The sequence below is a fragment of the Belonocnema kinseyi genome, chromosome 6, assembly GCF_010883055.1.
Source record: "Belonocnema kinseyi isolate 2016_QV_RU_SX_M_011 chromosome 6, B_treatae_v1, whole genome shotgun sequence".
In the NCBI taxonomy this organism is placed as follows: Eukaryota; Metazoa; Arthropoda; class Insecta; order Hymenoptera; family Cynipidae; genus Belonocnema; species Belonocnema kinseyi.
Genome location: NC_046662.1, coordinates 49,543,236 through 49,565,360, shown reverse-complemented (window position 1 = coordinate 49,565,360; position 22,125 = coordinate 49,543,236). Strand labels below are relative to the sequence as shown.

Here is a 22,125-nt window from a genome sequence, read left to right as displayed (position 1 = left end):
AGCGATTGACCAAGTGTATAGAGCTCCAAGGAGATTATGTTGAAAAATAAAAAAAAATTTACCCAAAAAAAATTGTTTTTATACTTCATTCTAAGCACTTATCGAACTACCCTCGTACATCTATCCTGTGTATTAGACATAGGACCTGGAGCGATACAGCGACAAAATACGACAGAGAGCTGTACACCGCCTAAACGCGACCTGGCGCCAAAAATCACCGAAGCGTGACGTGAAGCAGTTTAGAGTAGGGGCGTCGAAATGAAGTTATAAGTATTTTAAATTGTACTGCAATTAAGGTAGTTAGAATTTGCAAATTTAACATTTTACTTAATGATTAAATTAAGTTCGAAATGTTTCTAAATATTATCGATAAAGAGACAATTTAAATCTAAATTTTTTTTATATTGGGAAATAATTATGTATTTAAAATTTTGCTACCGGCGGAAATAAATGTTTGTTTCCGGTAAAGAAAATATTGCCGATACTGATGATAAGATTTTATTTATCTTTTTATTTTATATAAATTACAAGTTTTCAGATTTTAGAATATGTTGAAAAAGAATCTGAAAGTTTTATGACCATTTTTTTAATTATAAGATTCCCGACAACTTCAGACAAAAATTAATGTAATGCGAAAAATATTTCTAAGTTTCAGAAGTAGTTTTTTGAAGATTTGAAAAAAATAACTTTTAACGAATTTTTGAACATTTCAAGAAAATAAAATTTGTTTCTTAAGATTCCTAGAATTTCAAAACATTTCAAATCATTATTTAAATATTTTAAAACGAATGTAGTATTAAAGTGAATGTAGTATTAAAGTAAGAGTTTGCAATTTTGCAAGTTTAAAAAAAAACTTAAAATAATTTAAGTTTTGCAAAGATAGAAAAAAAATTAAAAATGGTAAATATTTCAAGAAATTTAAAAAAATAGATTTGTGATGACTTCTAATAAAAAAGTTACAATGAAAATTAGAATGAACTATTTCTTAGAAAAGTAACTATTTTGTTGAAAATTCATCTATTCCGTTGCGGATTTAGCTACTTAGTTACAAATTTATCTTCTATGTTTCGTCTAAAGTAGTATCATTTTTTTCTTAAATTTATTTTTTCAAACCTTGCATGTAACTATTTCATTTGTGGTTGAAGTATTTTTTTTTAATTTAACTATTTTGTGAAATATTCATCTATTTGATTAAAAATTGAAATATTTATTTGAAAAATTAAGTACTTAGTAGAAAAGCAACTCTTCTTTTCGAAAATTCATAGCGTGAGATACTTTTTTGACATGTCGGAAATTTTCAAAAGTATTTTTACATTTTCTCGAAAATCGCAGAAAAATTATATTTATATAACTTAAAAGAAAACTAATTGAAAAAAATTATATTTAAAATGTTAATTTCTTATTAAGTTTTTGTTTATTAAGTATCAGACTTGTACTTACAGCTGTTATATCACTGTGGAGTTTAAGTGTTTTTGTTATCTCATCCTAAAATAAAAATATAATAATTATAAATGAGAATAAGATGCTAAAAATAATTTTTTTATTAAAAAAAAATATCTTACAAATTCCAAGGACCTTGGGTATATCGTCACTTCAATTGTAATTTTATTCGTGTACGGTGGACTCCAAATGACATAATTATTATCAAATAAGTACTTTCTGAGTTTTGAACAGTATTTTCTTTACAACGAATTAGAAAACGATCTCGATCTAATAAAGCACAAGCGATGCTTACAAAAAAAGTCGTAAAAATTATTTTATGACTCCACATTCTTAATTCTGGCCACTGAATTTTAATCGACTGCCAAATACACGTAAACAGACACGTATTACGCCCATAAAATCTGAATCTGAAACACCAGACTCGTCCCAAGGGACCAGCGATTATGGTTAACCATTGCTACCAAAATGAAATTTTGGTAAGTCCAAAAAACTTTGTTCAGAAATTATAAGAAATAAATAGAGATGAAGAATTAATTAATTAATTGTGAAAATTAATATTGTTAACTCCCCTTTTTCGGGGACAAGGGTTTAGTGGAATTCAATTTACGTCCACTCTTTTTATATTGATTTTATATTGATCAAACACACAAACAATTCTATTTTTTCTTAGAAACTTACCCTTTATTTTATGCTTTATTTATTTAAAAAAAAATTATTTTTGATTGAAAACTCTACGAATATATTTTTGGTTCCAAATTCATCTCGATTGGTTCAAACTTCTACTCTTTGGTTAAAAATTTAATTAGTTTGTCAAAAATGCAACTATTTTGATAGTGTGTAATATTTTTTGTCAAGCAAAAAGCTGTTTCTTTGAAAATGGAACTTTCTTTAAATAAAATGTTTCCTGGAAAAAGATCTTCGATCCGATGGGGATCGAACCACAGAACTTCCGATTGCCTGTCGAGTGCTTTCCCCTTAAGCTACTAGAGCAAAAAATATTATTTTTTGGATCTCTCTAGTAGCTTAAGGGAGAAGCACCTGAATGCCAATAGTAAGTTCTGTATTTCGATTTACAGTGGAGTGAATGAAGATCTTTTTTGAGAAAAAAAAATTAATTTAAAAAGTATTTAATTCATAGCTCCATCTAGTCTAAAACGACTTTAGGAATTTCTAATATTATTTAAATATATTACAGATTCCTTGAAAAATTTGAATAAATAATAAATGGAAAAATAATGTGTGTACTTCTTCAAAGGGTTTTTCTTTCGATCTCTCTAGCAGCTTAAGGGAAAAGCACTTGAAGGCAATAGTAAGTTCTGTGGTTCGATCCTCAGTGGAGCGAACGAAAAAGATCTTTTTTGAGAAAAAAATGAAATTTAAAAAGTGTTTAATTTATTGCTCCATCTAGTCTGTGAAGACAATAAGAAATTCTGTTATTCTCTGATGATAATACAGATTCCTTAAAAAAATGTGTACATGTCACACCTGGCAAAATAAGGCGTGTATTTCTGAAAAAGGATTCTTCTTTTGATATCTATAGTAGCTTAAAAAGAATCACCCGACCGGCAATCGGAAGTTATGTTGTTCGATTTCCAGTGTAGTAAAGATATTTTTTCAGACGAAGTTTCATTAAAATTTTTTTTAATTCACTGCTCTATCTAGTCTGAAAAGACGTCACAATTTTCTGTTATTCTCTGACGATAATTCAGATTCCTTGAAAAATTTTAAATACGTAACAACTGGCAAAATAATCCAGGTATTTCTGAAAAAGGATTCTTCTTTTGAACTCTTTAGTAGCTTAAGGGCATGTGATACTTACAGTTTCCCCGGCTTTTTCCACAAAAATGAACATTTTTAAAAACTGAATTCGAAAATGCTATAAAATATCATAACGGACGTCCCCAGACTCTTTTTTGAGGTATAATAACAAAAAAATGTATTGTGCTAAATAAAAATTTTATGCATATGCATTATTTTGAGGTTACGTCGTTTTTCATCTCTGCTTTACCGATAATCTGGAAATTATTTATGAAATAAACTTTTTTTGATTTTTGGCAAACAAGGTTAGTTCCGGGAGATTAGTTACTATGTTTATTTGTAAGTCCAAAGTTTTCGGCAAAAAATATTGTGTAGTTTGGAAGTAACACTCGGGTGAATTTTAACACACATAACCTCGAAATATACACGCACGTTGTTAGCAATATCAAAAAAATTTTGATAAAAAAACACAAAAAAAGTTTGCGGGGACGTCCGTTAGGGCGTTGGCTATCATTTCCCAAATTTTGAAGGCAAAATATGTTTTATCCTAGGAAAAAAGCCGTGAGAATCCAAAACTGAAAAAATCGAAACTATTTCCTAACCGCTATGCAAATTAATCACATTTTTTCTAAATTAAAACTTTTTTTAATTAACCTACAAAAAAAGTGTGTGGGGACGTCCGTTAGCATGTTCGCTATCATTTCCCAAATTTTTAAGATAACATATTTATTATTCTAGAAAAAAATCTGTGGGAACAAAAAACTGGTAAAATCGACAATTTTCTAAGTATCACATGCCCTTAAGGGAAAAGCATCCGACCAGCAATCGGATGATAATACAGATTCCCTAAAAATTTTGAATACGTAACACCTGGCAAAATAATACGTGTATTTTTGAAAAAGGATTCTGCTTTTGATCTCTCTAGTAGCTTAAGGGAAACGCATTCAACCGGCAATAGAATCAAATTTTTAATTTATAGCTCCCTTTATTCTGAAACGATATTAATCATTCTTGTCATTCTCTGATAATAATACAGATTCCTTGAAAAATTTAAATTCTTAACACCCGGAAAAATAACGGGTGTATTTCTGAAAAAGGATTCTTCTTTCGATTTCTCTAGTAACCAAAAAGGAAAAAACCCGAACAAAAATTGAAAGTTCTGTGGTTCAATTCTTAGCGGAGTCAACATCTTTTTTTAGAATAAACTTTATTTGAAAAATGTTTTGATTCATAGTTCTATGTAGTCTGAAAAATCTGTAATAATTCCTGTTTTTTACTGATGAAAATACAGATTTATTAAAAATTTGAATACGTCATACCTAAAAAAATACATGTATTTAAAAAAATGATTCTTCTTTCAATCTCTCTAGTAGCTTAAGCGAAAGGCACTAAACCGGTAATCAGAAGTTCTGTGGTTCAGTTCCCGGTGGAGCAAAGGAGAAGATCTTTTCGCTAAACAAATTTTATTTAAAATAATTTTTTATTCATACCATCTAGTCTGAAAGGACTATAGGAATTCCTGTTATTCTTTGATGATAATACAAATTTCTTGCAAAATGGAAGTACTTTGTAAAAAAAATGTTTATTTTTTTGCTTCCAGATTCATCTCTGGTTCAAAATGTAACTATTTCCTTTTTACAAAATGAATCTTCTTGGTTAAAAAATCATCGTCCAGATCGAATCTTGAACTCTTTATTTGAAAGTTCATTAATTTCAAATTCATCTCTTTGGTTTGAAATTCAACTCTTTTGTTGAAAATTTGTGTATACAAAGGAAAGTGTGATAAAAGCAACTGCAAGAATTACAGAGGTATTAGTTCACTAAGTACCGTAGAAAAAAATGTATTGATAGGGTAAGAAAAATAACAGAAGAAAAGATACGGGAAGTTCAAAATCAATTCATGCCGGGAATATCATGTGCAGATCAAACATTTAGCTCAAGATAGATCACAGAAAAAAGTTTGAGCGTAAAGAAAACAGTTTTCTTTACATTTGCTGACTTGGAAAAAAACTTTTGTCAGGGATAGATCAAGTAGGATTAATATATAATGATAGTCTCTTGGAACGCCCGTCTTAGACGAAGAAGGTGTGGATATTGGAACAGTTAAGGTACGTGCGTTAGAGTTTGCCAACCCACGTATCTTAAAAAAATAGAGAATGTTGAATAGACTAAATACTAGAATGCAGAACATAGACCTTAAAAGGAACTGAAATAATACAAAAATCATGATCTTTGAAGAAAGGAGAAAGAAAATATCATGCAACATTGTTTTAAGCGAAGAGAAGATATTAGAAGTTATTCGACGGTAGAAAGGTTATCGGCAGTATAGGATTCATTGCCAGAATTAAAAATATAACAAATACTGCTAAAATCAGATATAAAAGTAATTGCATGGGTTTGCATCGAATTTTTATGGGATAAGTAGGGATTGTAAACGATTGCGTGGGATAGCGGTTTTAAAAACACTGATAGTTCTCACATCAATATAGTTGTCTTTATTGCAAATTCCTTTTTCTCTTAAAGGTTTCCTTTAGTTTGAGAAATTTTTTATAAAGAATTGGTGAAAATGTCTTTTTTATTTCTAAATACGATTTCAAAGAGGTCAGAATTATAATAAGATGAATCCCTAGGAATGTTATTTATGAGCATTACAAAGTAGATAATAAGAACTCCAGTGAAAGAAATCCATCCAATGAGGATAGAGACATACTTCCAAGTCTGCTTTTTTTTCGCTGGAGTGGTCAAAATTGCATCATCCTCAATCTCATTTAATCCCATGTAAACTTTTGGATCCAAAATATTTACCAAAAAAACTTGTCCTATTCTGCTCTTTAAGACGTAAGTTGCTGCAGATGTTAGGAACTTCGGAGCCTCCTTGTTCAGTTTTTGTAATTTGCAGAGAATGACAGTCAATAAAAGTGTAAATCCAGCCAACATTAGGGAATTTTCATAAAAAAGCACTGCAAGATTTTATTGTGAAAATTAGTTTAAATTTATATTAATAATATTATTACATTCTCATCTGAGAAGGTATTAGATTTGTGTAAAATTTGACCTCCCCAGTTTTTGTCAAAAATTCTAAAAGTGAGCGCATTTTGAAAATTATTGGGACCACCTTTTTTCAGGATTCAAAAATTCTCTGTACACTTGTTCATAGTACTTGAAAAGAAAAATGTTAATTTTCGATAGCCCTACAAGATTATCATAACAACTTTTTAATTTGGTCCAAAAATTAGAAATTTTTTTAGCTAGCTTTGAAAAATCTTTTAAACATTTCAGAGGGATCTACTGATAAAAATAAATTTCACAAAGTTTGCATATGTTTTAATTTTAAAAATGGATTTTTATTAGTTGATAAATCTTGATTCCTTATTATTGTCAATTTTGTCTGATTTATTTTTCATAGTACAGAACACTTAGCTATTGAAATTATTTTTCTCAAGTAAGCTAAAAAGAAATAATTTGAAAAGCACAAATATAACTATTTAAGAAACCTAAATTCTTTTGTTTTTGTGTCCCTAGATTTATAAATTTGATTTATAATGCAATTTTATTAGTTGAAAGCTCTTACAAGTTTAAATTGTTTTTTAATGCCAGCTAAAAAAGAATTACATCTGAAAGAAGAAATATTAAAAAAAGAGTATCCACGAAAATATCAAAATTATGAAGATAAACATTTTTCGAAAATATATTTTCGATATTCCGAATTTGTTGTTTACAGACAAAATTAACATACTTTAATTTCAGAAATAATATCTCTTAGTATGTAGCAAAATGCGTACATTTTATTACATATTCAGAAATATTATTTCTGAAACTAGTTTTCAAATTTTTGTTAACTGACATTCTGGGCACAGAATGAGACAATTTGTTGTTCCTGAAAATCCAACTATTAAGCTTAAAGGTGAAAATATACCTATATTGATAGAAATTAACCATTTTGTTTGATTTGAAGATTTAGATGTTTTTTTTTTTTAAATTTTTCCTTTTTGGTTTGAAAATTCAGTAATTCGGCAGACACTTTTTTCTTTTTTCGATTTTAAAAGAATGCTTCCAATTTAAAATTTACTTTTTTGTTTGTTTAAATATCAACTATTTGGTTAATTTTGTTTTTCTTTGCTTAAAAATATTTTTTGGTTGAGAAATTAACTATTTTCGAGCAATGTTGTCTTTCTCGATGAATTCAGCTGTTTTTGCTTTAAAATTAAAATCTATTTTTGTTGAATATAAACTATTACATTTGTCTTAAAAATTTTTTTTTAGTAAAAAGATTGATCATTTTAGTCAAGAATTGATCTTATTCGAGAAAAATGTAACTAATTTGATGAAAATTCAATCCTTCCAGTTAAAAATTCAACTATTGTGGAAAATGTAATTATTTTGTTAAAAATTAAATTTTTATTAAATATTTATTCTTTTAAGTTGAAAATTCAACCGTTCGGAAGAGAATTAATTTTTTTGTTGTTGTAAATTCAGCTAGTTTGTTAAAAATTTTTACAAATTTGTTCAACATATATCTGTCTAGTTGACAATGTACCCATTTTGTTGAAAATTCTTCTTTTCGGGTTTAAAATTTAACAATTTTGTTAACCTGTATTTTCTTTCTTAAGAAAATTTAACTTAATGGTTTATGTATAGAATACCTGTAAATAAAACCAAAAATTCAACAACAAAATTTGAACAACCGCCATTAAATTTTTCTATTGTAATTTGAAAAAAGACCTTCTTTAAAAAAAAATATTCTACTTAAGAAAATTTTTTGTGGACAAAAATAAAAAAGTGGAAGGAAAAATGAGACTTTGGAAAAAGATCCAATTTCAAAAAAAGAAGGAAGGGGATTGGTTGGTTGCCTTTTCATTTTTATTTTTGTCCAAACAATTTTTTTCTACATTAAAATTTTTTTTCAAATGAGGATCTTTTTTCAAATCACCTATTGTAATTTGAAAAAAGATCCTCTTTTGAAAACAAAATTTTCCTGAGAAAAAACAAAAAGTTGCTGAACAATTATTTGTTAAAAAATTCAACTATTTTATTTTAAATTTTCGAACCAGTAGGAGCTTGAAACGTTTGAATTCAATTTAATTATCAATACCCACAATATTTTATTTTAACTTATTACCCAATTTTTGTTCAAAATCTCTCTATTTTTACTGTTTTTGAATAATTTTGTCTTGTAAATCTTTTTATGACTATAAATATTAATAAATAAATCGTTTGAAATTTTTTTAGAAGTGATACCATATAAAAGTATTTTTTTAAACGTCTTGTTTTCTGATTTTTGTAATATTAATTTATGAATTCTTAAATAAATATTGAATGGCATACGTACGAATAAGCGGGGTAGCTTGTCCATTATTTGGTAGGCTCCAATGAAGATTTAGAATGCACAAAAGATGGCAAATAAAATTAATGCATACAATTATAAGTCGTTCAAAAGAATTACATTCCATCCACAAAGCCATGAGAGTCAACGACATTAATGCTGAAAATGAATGAAATAAATCATATAAAAACTTTAAAAAATTTATTTATTCTATACAGATAAATAATTTTTAGATTAGATTATTTATTTTCTTTTTTGAAGATTCATCATTTTAGTCGAAGATTCATTATTTTACTTAAAAATTGATCTCTTTGGTTGAAAATGTACATATTTTGTAAAAAAAATGTATAATTTGCGGTTCAAAATTCAAAAATTTTTAATGAAAATTCATACTTTTGGGTTAAAAATTGAAATGTTTGGTAGTACATTCGTCTTTTTAGCTTGAAAATTGAGAAATTTTTTTTTTTTTAATTTTCTTTTGTTGATTTTAAATCTTTTCGACTTTTTTGTTTTGTTTTAAATATTAATTATTACATTTTTCATTACGGCTTTCTCTTTTTTTGTGGAGAATTCAACTATTTGGCTAAAAATTGAAATCCTTGGTTAAAAAATCATTTTTTTCGTGATTTATCAATTTAGCTAAAAATTTACCTCTGGTTAAACATATTACAATTTCTTGTAATTAATTGTTTTGCAGCTACTTTGGCTTTAAAATTAAAATCATTTTGCTAAAACACCGACTAATACACTTTTTGTTTAAAATGTATTTTTTGAGTTGAGGATTCATTATTTGAATCAAAAATGCATCTTTTTGGTGGGAAATAAAACTATTTTGTTGATAATTTAACTATTTAGTTGAAAATTAACTTTTTTCTATAAAATTTAGAATTTCGATTTAAAATTTCTACTCATTTTTGTATAATTCGTCATTTTAGCTTGAAAATTGAGAAATAAATTTTTTTAAATTTTCTTTCGTTGATTTAAAATTTTTTCGATTCTTTTTTTTTGGGTTTGAATATCAATCATTACATTTATCATCTACTACTTGGCTAAAGATTGAAGATTTGTTAAAACTTCATTCTTTTGCATAAAGATTTATTAATTTAGCTAAAAATTCACCTCTTTGGTGAAAAATATTACAATTTTGTTTAGAATTATAATTATTTTTTTATATTTTTTTTTAATGAAAACTCTTCCTTTTTTGTTAAGAAATCAACCATTTTAAAAATTTTTTGTCGATTAATTTAGCTGCTTTTTCTTTCAAATTAAAATAATTTTGCTAAAACATCAATTAATACACTTTTCGGTAAAAAATTATTTTTGAGTTAAAAATTCATCAGTTTAGTTAAAAATGCATCTCTTTGGTGGGAAATAAAGCTATTTTGTTTACAATCTCGTTTTAAAGACTCTAATAATTTGTGAAAAATTCGTCTTTTTAGCTTCAAGATTGATAAATTAAATTTTTTAAATTTTCTTTTGTTCATTTTAAATTTTTTTCGATTTTTTAAATATAAATCATTACTTTTATATGTTAAAAGTTTTTCTTTCTTTTTTGCACAACAACTACTTGGCTAAAAATTGAAATACTTTCTTAAAAATTCATATTTTTGCATGAAGATTTATCAGTTTAGCTAAAAATTCACCTCTTTGGTTAAAAATATTACTATTTTGTTTATAATAATTTTTTTGTGAGATGAAAATTTTTTTTATTTTGTTTGTTAAGAAATCAACTATTTTCTCGAAATTTTTTTTAGACAAATTTAGCTGCTTTTGCTTTAAAATTAAAATAATTTTGCTAAAACACAAACTAATACACTTTTTGATAAAAGTTTATTTTTTGAGTTTAAGACTTATAATCCTAATTAAAAATGCATCTTTTTGGTGGGAAATAAAACTATTTGTTTGATGATTCAACTATATTTAGTTCAAAATTAACTTTTTTCTTAGAAATGCATAATTCCGATTAAAAATTGTACTAATTTTAGAATAATTCGTCTTTTTAGCTTGAAAATTTAAAAATTAATTTTTTAAATTTTCTTTCGTTGATTCTAAATGTTTTTGATTCTTTTTTTTTAAATATATATCATTACATTTTTTCCTTGAAAGTTTTTTTTTTTGTTAATAATTCAACTACTTGGCTCAAAATTGAAATAATTTGTTAAAAATGTAATTCTTTTGCATGAAGATTTATCAATTAAGCTAGAAATGCACCTTTTTGGTTAAAAATATTACTATTTTGTTCATAATTATTATGATTTTATTTATTTTTGTTAAGAAAAATCTTTCGTTTTTTGTTAGGAATCAATGTTTTTCTCGAAATTTTTTTTCGATTACTTTATCTGCTTTTTTTTTAAAATTACAATAATTTTGCTAAAACAGCAATTGATACACTTTTTGGTAAAAATTTAATTTTTGAGTAGAATATTCATCCGTTTAGTTAAAAATGCATCTCTTTGGTGGAAAATAAAGCCATTTTGTTTATAATTTCGGTTTGAAGATTCTACTAATTTTTTTAAAATTCCTCTTTTTAGCTTGAAAATTGAGAAATTAAGTTTTTTATTTTCGTTCGTTGATTTGTAATTTTTTTTCTAAATATTAATCATTACTTTGTCTCAAGATTTTTTAAATGAATTTAGCTGCTTTTGCTTAAAAATTAAAATAATTTTTCTAAAACATCAACTAATACACTTTTTGGTAAAAATTTATTTTTTGAGTTAAAGATTCATCATTTTAATTAAAAATGCGTCTTTTTTATGGCAAATAAAACTGTTTTGTGCATAAGTCAACTATTTAGTTCAAAATTAACTTTTTTCTTAACAATTCAAATTTCGATTGGAAAATTCTACTAATTTTTGAGAAATTCGTCTTTTTCGCTGAAAAATTTAACTTAGCTAAAAATTAAACTATTTTATAAAAAATTAATTGTTTTTGTTGAAGATTTATCACCTTAGTTAAAATTCATCTTTTGGTTTAAAATCCACCTATTTTTTATACTTAAGAATTGAGTTTAAAATGCACGTTTCTGTTAAAAAGTTATAACTGTTTTTTTTAATTAATAATTTTGTTTAGAACATTTAACTGTTTTATAGAAAATTGATCTTTTTCGCCTAAAATGTCCATAAAATAGTCATAATATTATTACTACAAATGAATTGGATAAAGCATTTGTAGAATGTTAAAAATTTATTTAATTGATATATACACATAATTTTTCTCTACTTACTTATGGCTGGTGTAACGTAAATAGCTTCCATTATTCCACTGTGCCTTTTTAGGACAATTTGCATCCAGATCATATATGATAGTTCGTCAGATTCGTACTTATTTTTTATGTTTTTTAATCCACTGTGATTATAGACAATATCCCATTGTGGATTTGGAACATAGGATCTCCACATCTGCAAAATTAATAGATCGACTGCAAAATCGCGAAAAATTAAATTCCCAACACTGCCAAATTTCCGAATAAAAAAATTCCCAAATAATAACTTTCCCGAATGATAAAATTTCCCGAATTGTTTACAATATTACCGAATTGGAAAGTCGCGAATAATAAAATTTCTGACAGAAAATTGCCGAATTACAAAATATTTAAACTAGAAATTTTCCAAATTGCAAAGTTTACTAAATATAAACAATTAGAGGGTTTTTTCCAATAATAAATAAGAATCCAGATATTACTGCAAAGTCCTAAAAAATAGAATTCCCAAAATTGGAAAATTGCTGAAATGGAAAATTCTGGAATAATAAAATTTCCGAATAACAAAGTTTCCGAAAAATGAAATTAAATAATTAAAAAATCCTTGAACAATAAAATTCCCAAATAATAAAATTCCCGACAGTAACATTATGGAATTTGAAAAGTCACGAATTTAAACTATTAACCATTTTCTTATAGAAATTATATATTAATGAAAAATACAATTTAATGCTTAGAGTTTCTAAAATTAATTTTTGAATTTAAAATACCATAATTGAGATAAAATACCTTTCGTAATGCAACTTACTTCAATTCTTGTTATTTTAAATTTTAAACATTATTTTGAAAACGTTAAATATTAAACATAATTTTTTTTAATAAAGATATTTGATCATTAAATCTTTGATAAGTAAATAAAAAATTTGTTAATTAATTGTTTAAATTCGGGAATTTCCTTGTTCAGATGTTTTATAATTAGGCAATTCTCTGTCAAGAATTTTATTATTCGGAAATTTTAAAAATCTGCAATGTTATAAACAGTTCGGAAATTTTATTATTCTGGAAATCCCCAATTCGAAAATTTTATTTTTGGGAGTCTTCCAACTCAAGAATTTCTTCGAAACATGCAGAATTTTGTTTAATACTTTTAAACGCTTCTGAATTTCTTTGAAATCTGTTAAATTTTTTTAATCCTTTTGATTTTATTTTTATTTTCTAAATATTATTTGTATTTTTTCGAATTTATTTAAATTTGTGGAAACTGCATTTAATTCTATCTAATTTATTTAAATTTTACTAAGCTTTTCTAAATTTCTTTAAATCCTTTCAAATTTCTTTGAAATGTGTTGCATCTGTTTGAATTCTTCTGAATTTATTTCAAAACTTTTGAATTTCTTTTCGAACTGTAGAATTTTTTTCATTCTTCTGAATTTTGTTGAATCATTAAAATTTTATTTCATTCTTATTGATTTCGTTAAATTCTTATTAATTTCGTTGAATTTTTGGGAATTGCTTTGAATTCTTTCGAATATCTACGAATACTTTTAAATTCTTTTAAATTTCTTTAAATGCTTTTGAATCACTTTGAAATCTGTTGCATTTACTTAAATTCTTTTAAATTTCTTTGCATTTTTTTTCTTTAAAATCTTTCAACTTAAACTCTTAAACCTTTAAAATATCTTAAGATCTTTCAGATCTATTTGCAGTTTTTTTATTTCTTCGAATTAATATTCTTTTAAATTTCTTTGAAATCTGTTAAATTTTGCTAAATTCTTGTTAATTTCCTTATATTTTTTCCATAATAATGATCTTTTTTAACTTCCTTGAGATCCACTAAATTAAATTATTCTTTTTTGGATTACATTTTTTTTTTATTTGCTCTGAATACTTTTCAAATTCATATTGAATTCATCTGAATTCTATCAAATTCTTATTAATCGAAATTTAATCTTTTCTTAATTGAGAAAATTTTGTTCTATTCCTTCAAATTATTTTTTATTTATCTTCATTTCGTATAAATTTTCTTCAATTCTCTTAAATTCTTTGAAATTTCCACCAATTTTCAAGAAGCAGGAGAATATTCTTAATTTTTTGAAATTGTTCTATTTACTTGAATTCATTTGAACTTCACCCTTAAGCAGTGAAATATTTTGAATTGAAACAAATTTTCCAATTCACTTGAAATTTATGAATATCATCGAATTCTTTTTATTTTCTTATATTCCTCTCCATTAACTGAAATTTTCTTTAATATATTTGTTCTGTTTTTCGAATTAATCCTAAATTGCTTTTGGAGTTCATCCAGAATTCTCATAAATTTCAATTAAATCTTTTTAATTATTTTGAATTTCAAACAACTTTAAGCACATAATTATTACACATCAGTCACTTTTAGTTAATTTTAGCCTGAAGAATCTTTCGAAAACTAGCTGCCGCTATTTGAATAGCAGCAAAGAAAAAAAATCTTAAACAGCAGTACAAGTGATTGATTTTGATAAAGACAGTCTGGTTAACTATATTTAAAAAGTAACTAAAAAAGTAACGATTTTTGTGGTTTCTGTTAACGGAAAACTGTAACTATTTACTAACTCGTTATTTATTTAGAAAATTAACTTATTTGTTTGCTGTTTTAAAGATATGATAAAATTTAATATCTTAGCTTTATGATAACTTTTGCAATTACCAGGGAGCCAAATAGGGGGACTGTAAAGCCAAGTGATAAACGCAGCTCAGATCTCATGTGAGAGCCGAGTTGTGCTCGTCAGCTAACTTCACAGTGACTCGAATCCGCTACCTGGCAATGATGCAACTTTAAACATGGTGTCCGATATATTTATATACAATTCAAAAAAAGGCACTCATTATCGCAATATTTAAAATATTTCTCAGCCTAGGCCAAAAAAGAAGATGTTTTAGGCTGCTAAACACTTTTCTGTAATTTTTTGGAATACAAAATTTGGTAAGGAAATTAAATTTATACCCAATTAGTCCACCTTGATGTGAAATTCAATTCGGCGTTGTCTTCTGTCCACGATCCCAGTTGCAATTCACAATATTGAACATCATAAGGCCATGTAGTATATTCCGTATGACACCTGACTGTATAAACTATAGATGATTTACACCCTACATAGCCGGTAGAAAATAATAAGCAGTGAGTTGAGGAAGGCTTTTGTTCCAGACTAAAATCTGCACTACGAAAAAATTTAATAATTATTATGATTACTACCACTCAATTTACAAAGTTAAATTGATTAAAATCATTTTCTTTAAACAAAAACGATTATTCTTCAATTTTCCTTTCAATAATAACAATTTATTTTATAGTGCTCAGAGGACGTCCTTAAACTTCGTTGCCAATTTTAGAGCACCCCCCCCCCCCAATTAACTGAACCCTTAATTCTATCAAAATACAAAGGAAAGGGTTTCTTTTCATTAAAATAGGATAATAATAGGGGAATAAAAACTTATTTGTAACACGAGTAAGGTTCTATTGCTTTCGAAGCATTATTTGGAGCAGAAAAGTAGGTTAATGTTGTTGGGAGGGGGGGGGGCATTTTACCGACCCAGGCCGGTAAAGTTCACTTTATTGTCCTCGAGAAATTTCCGCGCATGCGCGTTCGTTAAGTCGAACAACGCGCATTCTCCTGCGCGGCAGTTTTCTCTTTAAACTAACTTTAAATCTGAGACATATTTATATGAGAAATAAACTATCATGTTCTTAATAAAGATTAAATAAAGTTAATTAAAATATTATATTCGATTCAATATTGAATACTTGAGATTTTTAAGATTTCAAGATTTTTAAAATAAGAGACGCATTTTTAACCTAGAAAATTCCTTCTTACCAAAGACAAATTTTCAGCAAAATTTTTTTACTTTTAAACGAATAGTTGAACTTTCAAGCTAAATGTTACATTCAAAAAGACGCGTTTTTAACAAAACTCAAATTTCTACCAACAACATTTAATTATTTAATTTTGAACGAAACAATGACATTTTTCACCAAAAAGACAAATTTTTCCAACGATAAGATTAATAACTTACGAAAATACAAGAACACTTCAAATTTCTAAGATTTTAACATTTTCTATTGAAAATATTAATTTGTCACCCAAAAATTTATTTGTGACCAAAAAGATGAATTTTTCAGAATATAGTTCAACTTTTAACTAAGTAATAATATTTTCAAGCTAAAATGATGATTTTTTCAGAAACAGTTAAAGTTTTAACAAAAAAGTTTATTTTCAACCAAGAAAGAAGACTTTTTTAAACAAAAATATAAACTTTCTACCAACAGAAAAATTTTAGACCATTTTAATTAAACAACAGAAAATACTTTTTAACAAAATAGTTCAATTTTCGACAAAAAAATATAACCAAATAGTCTAATGTTACAAAAAGAAATAAAAATCAACGATAAACAATTTAATTTTCAAGCTCATTTTAATTTTCAATCAAAAATATGAATTTTTTCACAGAAAAATTTAATTTTCTACCGAAAAAGTCCAATTTTTAACAAAATATATCAGTTTTTGAAAAGTTTATTGACCTTTGAAGACAAAAAGGCAACTTTTCAACAAAAAAAGTTTTATTTTTAAACAGAAAAATTTATTTTTTAACCCCAAAAGTAAATTTTTTAACAAAAGCAGTTCATTTTCAACGAAGAAAGATGATTTTTTTACGATTATTAAAAAAAATTTTTTTACGAAAAATGCGATTTCTCCGCTATACAGTTAAACCTTAACTAATTAGTTTTATTTTTAACCCACAACAAAATTTTTTACGAAGAAACTTAAACTTTAAAATAAAAGTTCATTATCAACCAAGAAAGATTAATTTTCTGACCCAAAAGTCGAATTTTCATTAGTAAAAAACTTATTTTTAGAAAATAGTGGACGTTGTGAATAAATAGATGCATTTTCTATAATCAAGATTAATTTTCTGACACAAAAAACGAATTTTCATAAGGATACGAGAATTTTTTAACAAATAATTACATTCACAACATTCCATGTTTACATTTCTAACCAAAAATATAATAGTTAAATTTTCAAATGAAAAATTAATATTATCAAAAAAAGTATAACAAAAAAAAGAAATAATAAACCAAACAGGTTACTTTGGAAAACAAATTTACGACAAAGGAGTGCAAGCAAGTAGTTTAACTTTTAATAAAAAAATGAATTTCTTCACCGAGAAAATTAATTTTTCGCCAAAAAAATTAATTTTTAACAAAATATATCAATTTTCAACAAGTTTGTTGAATTTTAAAGAGAAACAAGCACATTTTCCAAGAAATGTTTAATTTTCAAGCAGAAAAATTTAGTTTTAACCCCATAATTGAAATTTTCAAAAGAAACAAATTTAAATTTCAACTAAGAAGAAAAAAACGAGTTTCTGACAAAATAGTTTTTTAAAAAAGACGAATTTTTAAGATTAAAGTTTAATTTTCAGCCAAAAGGATTAATTTTCCACCTAAAAATTAATGTTCTATCCAAAAGACGATTTTTCCACGAAATTCTTCAATATTCAACAAAATTGTTGAATTTTTAAAAATAAAAAGACGAATTATCTACAAAACGGTTAAATTTTCAATACAAAAATAAAATTTTATAACTGGAAGTAAATTTTGTACAAAATAGTTCGAAATTTTTCCAAATAGTTACATTTATTATAAAATTATTTTTATTTTAAATTTTACACTTAAATTATGAATCTTCATCAAAAACCAAATGAATTTTTTACAAAGGAGTTTAAATTTCAACCAAGTAGTTGAATTTTTAATTAATGTATTAAGATAAATTCTAAACAAAGAATTTTAAAAGTTAATACTTTGACCAACAAATGTTTTAATTTTAAATAATTAAAAAACTGTTAAATTTAACCAAGAAATTAGAATTGTTCAAAAAACAGTACGATCCTAAACCAAAGCAGATTAATTTCTAACCAGAAAGTTACATTTTGAACCACAAAATATTATTTTTTTTAAATCAAGAAGATTAATTTTCTAAAAAACAAAAGAATTCCTTTTTAAAAGAAGCAGATCAATTTTTAAGAAAAAAAATGCATTTTTAGCTAAGTAGTTCAACTCTTACCCAAGTAGTTGAATTTCTTAAAAGGTAACTTATTGACAAAATGGTTGCATTTTAAACAAAATAAATTAATGTTCAACCAATTGTAGAATGTTTAACCAAATTAAGTCAATTCCGAACTAAAATCATAAGAAAACTTTTAGACTTAAAATAGTCGGATTTTCTTAATTGTTTGTATTTATTCAATTAACATTTAAACAAAAAAACGAGTAAAGGGGGAAAAGTGAAGTTTCTTACAAGCAGAGGCAAAAGAAAATTAAAAATAAAAGGGAAAGGGGGGAAATTTATTATGAGGAAACGTACCAAATCTTATCCAAGTTTTTAACATTAATTGTACTGCCCCCTTCCCCCCCGATCCCAACTGTAATTTTTAGCGCCACGCCCCCAAATTGGTAACGTAATTTATGGACGGCCGCTTACGATGTGTGGACTGATATTTCTGGTATCCAAATGACATCTTCAAAGGCGTGGATTCCAATGTCAGATACATTGAACTTTTCCACATCCCACAATAGACGATCGTCGTTCCATTCCTAAAAAGATTTATAATTACACATATCATTTTTGCCGTTTTTTTCTTCTTAATTTTTTATAATTTTCAAATCAAAAATTTTTTTTAATAATGTAGAGATGTTAAACCAAAATTTTTCAATTTTGCAAGTTAAAAAAATGTAGAAAAAATGCGATTATTTTGAGAGAATACACAACATTTTCTTAAGATTTGTAAACAAATTTACTCGTTTTTCATTTAAAAAAAGTTAATTTTTAAAGAATATTTTCATAGATTTTAATATATTTCGAACGATTTAAAAAATTGTGCAAAAAGAATCTGGAATATTTTAAGGGAATTCTAGAAATGACTCCCATCAGTTTAACAGATATTTTAGAATTTGCGAAGTTTTGAAGAGATTGAAAATATCTCAAATCTTTGAAAGATTTCCAAAATTTAAAAAAACATTTTGTAATTTTTTTCAATATCTGAAAATCCTAATCATCAGATTTTTTGGTTTAAAAATAAGTTTGTTTCACTGAAAATTATACTATTACATTTTTAATCTAAAATTTATCTGTTTTCATAAAAAGTTTAACTGTTTGGTCAAAAATGTATCCTTTTTAGTTGCAAATTCATATATCATGTTGTAAATTCGTGTTTTTTGGTACAATTTTAAATTTTTACTTATAAATTAATATTTTTAAATGAAAATTCATCTTTTTGCTTCAACCTTCAAATAATTTGTTGGATATTTGTATTTTGAATTGTATCCTACTATTTTTCATTTGAATTAAAATGTTTTTTTAATCAAATATAATGTAGAGGATTCAACTATTTGGTTGAAAATATGTCTCCTTTGGTTAAATTTAACTACAACTATTTGGTACAAAATTCATCTATTTAGTTTTGGATTCAATTATTTTATTAAAAATTTATCTTTTTTTAATTTAATTAAAGTGGGAGAAATTTAATTTTTTTAAATTAATTTTCTAGACCGTGAGTGTGACTAATTTATTGCTGGAGTTGTATTTCTATTTATTTCAAAATTCAACTATTTGGTTATAACTTAAAATACTTTTTTAAAAAATTACCTACTTTGTAGAAAAGTAACTATTTGGGTGAAAATTTCACTATTTGTTTGAAAATTGGACTATGTATTCAAAAAAGTAACTCTTTAGTACAAAAATTAACTTTTTAAAAAAATTATATAGTGCTGTCTTAAAAATTCAACTTTTTTGTAGAAAATTTATCTATTTTTTGTTAAAATTAATTTTCTAACCTTAAATGTAACTATTTCAACTACTGTTGAAATAATATTTTTATTTCTCTCAAAATTCAACTATTTGGTAAAAAATCAAATACTTCTTTGAAAAATTAACTACTTTGTAGAAAAGTGACTATTTTGTACTTAGTAGAAAATTAACTTTTTTAAACTTTATAGCGTTGGTTTAAAAATTCAACTTTTTTGTAATCAATGTATCTATTTTTTCAATTTATCTTTTCGGTTGTGGATTCAACTATTTTTTTTACAAATTTACGTTTTTTGGTTGAATTAAAGTGGGAGAAAGAACGTTCTTTTTAAATTAATTTTTAACCCGTAAATGTGACTGTTCAATTTATTGTTGAAATGTTCTTTTTATTTGTTTCAAAATTCAACTATTTGGTTAAAAATTAAAATACTATTTTGAAAAATTAACTACTTTGTATAAAAGTAAATATTTTAGTTAAAAATTCACTATTTGGTTATTTTAATTTGTTTCAAAATTCAACTATTTTGTTAGCAATTGAAATAATATTTTGAAAAATTAACCATTTCGTAGAAAAGTCACTATTTTGATGAAAAATTCACTATTTGGTTAACAATTAAAATACTTATTTAAAAACTTTACTATTTGGTAGAAAATTTACTTCTTTCTTGAAGCTTTATAGCATTGGTTTAAAAATTTAACTTTTTTGTAGAAAATTTATCTCTTTTGTTGAAAAATTATCTTTCCGGTTGTGAATTCAACTATTTTGTTACAAATGTATTTTTTTTTGTTTTAATTAAAGTCAAAGAAAGTTCGTTTGGTTGTTGTATGAAATTAATTTTCTGACAGTAAATGTGACCATTACAATTATTGTTGAAATGTTATTTATATTTTTTTTCAAAATTCAACTATTTGGTTAAAAATTAAAATATTTCTTCGAAAATCAACTACTTCGTAGAAAAGTAACTATTGTGATGAAAAATTCACTGTTTGGTTAGAAATTAAAATACTTACTTAAAAAACTAATTGCTTAGTAAAAAATTCACTTTTTTAAACTTTATAGCGTTCGTTTAAAAATTTAACTTTTTTGTAGAAAATTTATATATTTTTTTTTAATTTAACTATTTCTTTTTTAAATTTATCTTTTCGGTTGTGGCTTAAACTTTTTTTTTACAAATTTACCTTTTTTAATCTAATTAAAGTGGGGGAAAGTTCGTTTTTTTTAAATTAATTTTTTAACCCGTAAATATGACTATTCAATTTATTGTTGGAATGTTATTTTTATTTGTTTCAAAATTCAACTATTTGGTGAAAACTTGAAATATTTATTTGAAAAAAACTACTTGCTGTAAAATTTATTTCTTTGGTAAAATTTTATAGCAACTTTTCAATTTTTTCTTAACACTGATAACTTTTATTTAAAATTTCAACTATTCGGCTTAAAATACATCTCTCCTAATTAAAAATTACATTCTTGGTGAAAATTCATCTGTGTAGGTTTAAAGTTCAAATATTTTCTTGAGTCATCTGTTGCAGTCGAAAATATATCTATTTTGTTAAAAATTGGTTTATTAGATTGTGATTTCATACATGAATAAGTTAATTTTAATACGAAATATTAAATCCTTCGTTGAATTAAAATTTAAAAAACTTTGTTGACATTCTGGAATCTTCAAAAATCTTTTATAATTTTGTCAAGAAACATAGAAAAATTATATTTATAGAAACTTAAAATCAAATATACAAAAGAACTAAAAAAAAATAGTTATTAGAAATTGTCATTTCATAATTAATTTTAATTTTTCCCTAAATAGAAAATCTACACCAAAAGTACTACGCTGAGGATGTTAGTAAATTTAAATTCTATTAGACTTATACTTACAGTTATTGTTTTACTGTGGAGTTCAAGTGTGTTTGAAATCTCGTTCTAAAGTAAAAATATAATAATTATTAACAAAAATTAAATTAAATTAAATTAATTAATAAATTGAATAAAAGTTGAATTAATTAATTAAAATTAAATCATTAATTTAACAAATTTGAATAAATTCTCGTTTAATTTAAAAAAAAAACTCTTCTTACAAATTCAATTGACTTTGGGTATATCGTCACTTCAATTGTAGTTTTATTCGCGCACGGTGGACTCGAAACGTCATAATTATCAAATAAGTAACTTCTGAGTTTTTTTTCTTTAGATTGAACAGTATTTTCTTTGCAATCAGTTAGAAGACGATCCCGTTCTGATATAGCATACGCGATGCTTGAAAAAAGAGTTAAAATAATAATTTTTTGAATCCACATGTTTGAGCCTGGACACTGAATTTGAATGGACTGACTATGACCTGTAAAGGGGAACAATTCACGCCCATAAAATCTGAATCTGAAACACCAGTCTCCTCCCAAGGGACCGACGATTATAGTTACTTATTGCTATCAAAACACAATTTTTTGTTGGGCCTAAAACGTTCATTGAAGAATTTCGAGAAATAAATAGAAATAAATAATGGATTAATTATTTATCTAAATTCATTTTTTATTTAAATACGACTTTTCACCAAAAAACATGC

The 22,125-nt window shown here is 25.1% G+C and overlaps 2 protein-coding genes across 2 annotated transcripts in view; one reads left to right on the top strand and one right to left on the bottom strand.

The window, feature by feature from the left end:
* The window catches only part of LOC117175374 (GTP-binding protein RAD-like), a 256,115-nt gene that overhangs the window by 57,318 nt on the left and 176,672 nt on the right, over positions 1-22,125 (top strand). The window lies entirely within an intron of this gene.
* LOC117175136 (acetylcholine receptor subunit beta-type acr-3-like) lies at positions 5,706-21,869 on the bottom strand. The gene is made up of 7 exons (XM_033364715.1): positions 21,641-21,869; positions 21,441-21,485; positions 18,239-18,351; positions 14,704-14,917; positions 11,748-11,922; positions 8,531-8,683; positions 5,706-6,161 (listed from the first exon to the last, which is right to left on the bottom strand). Exons 1-7 carry the CDS (start codon positions 21,857-21,859, stop codon positions 5,749-5,751), a joined length of 1,332 nt encoding a protein of 443 aa, XP_033220606.1. The 5' UTR covers positions 21,860-21,869; the 3' UTR covers positions 5,706-5,748.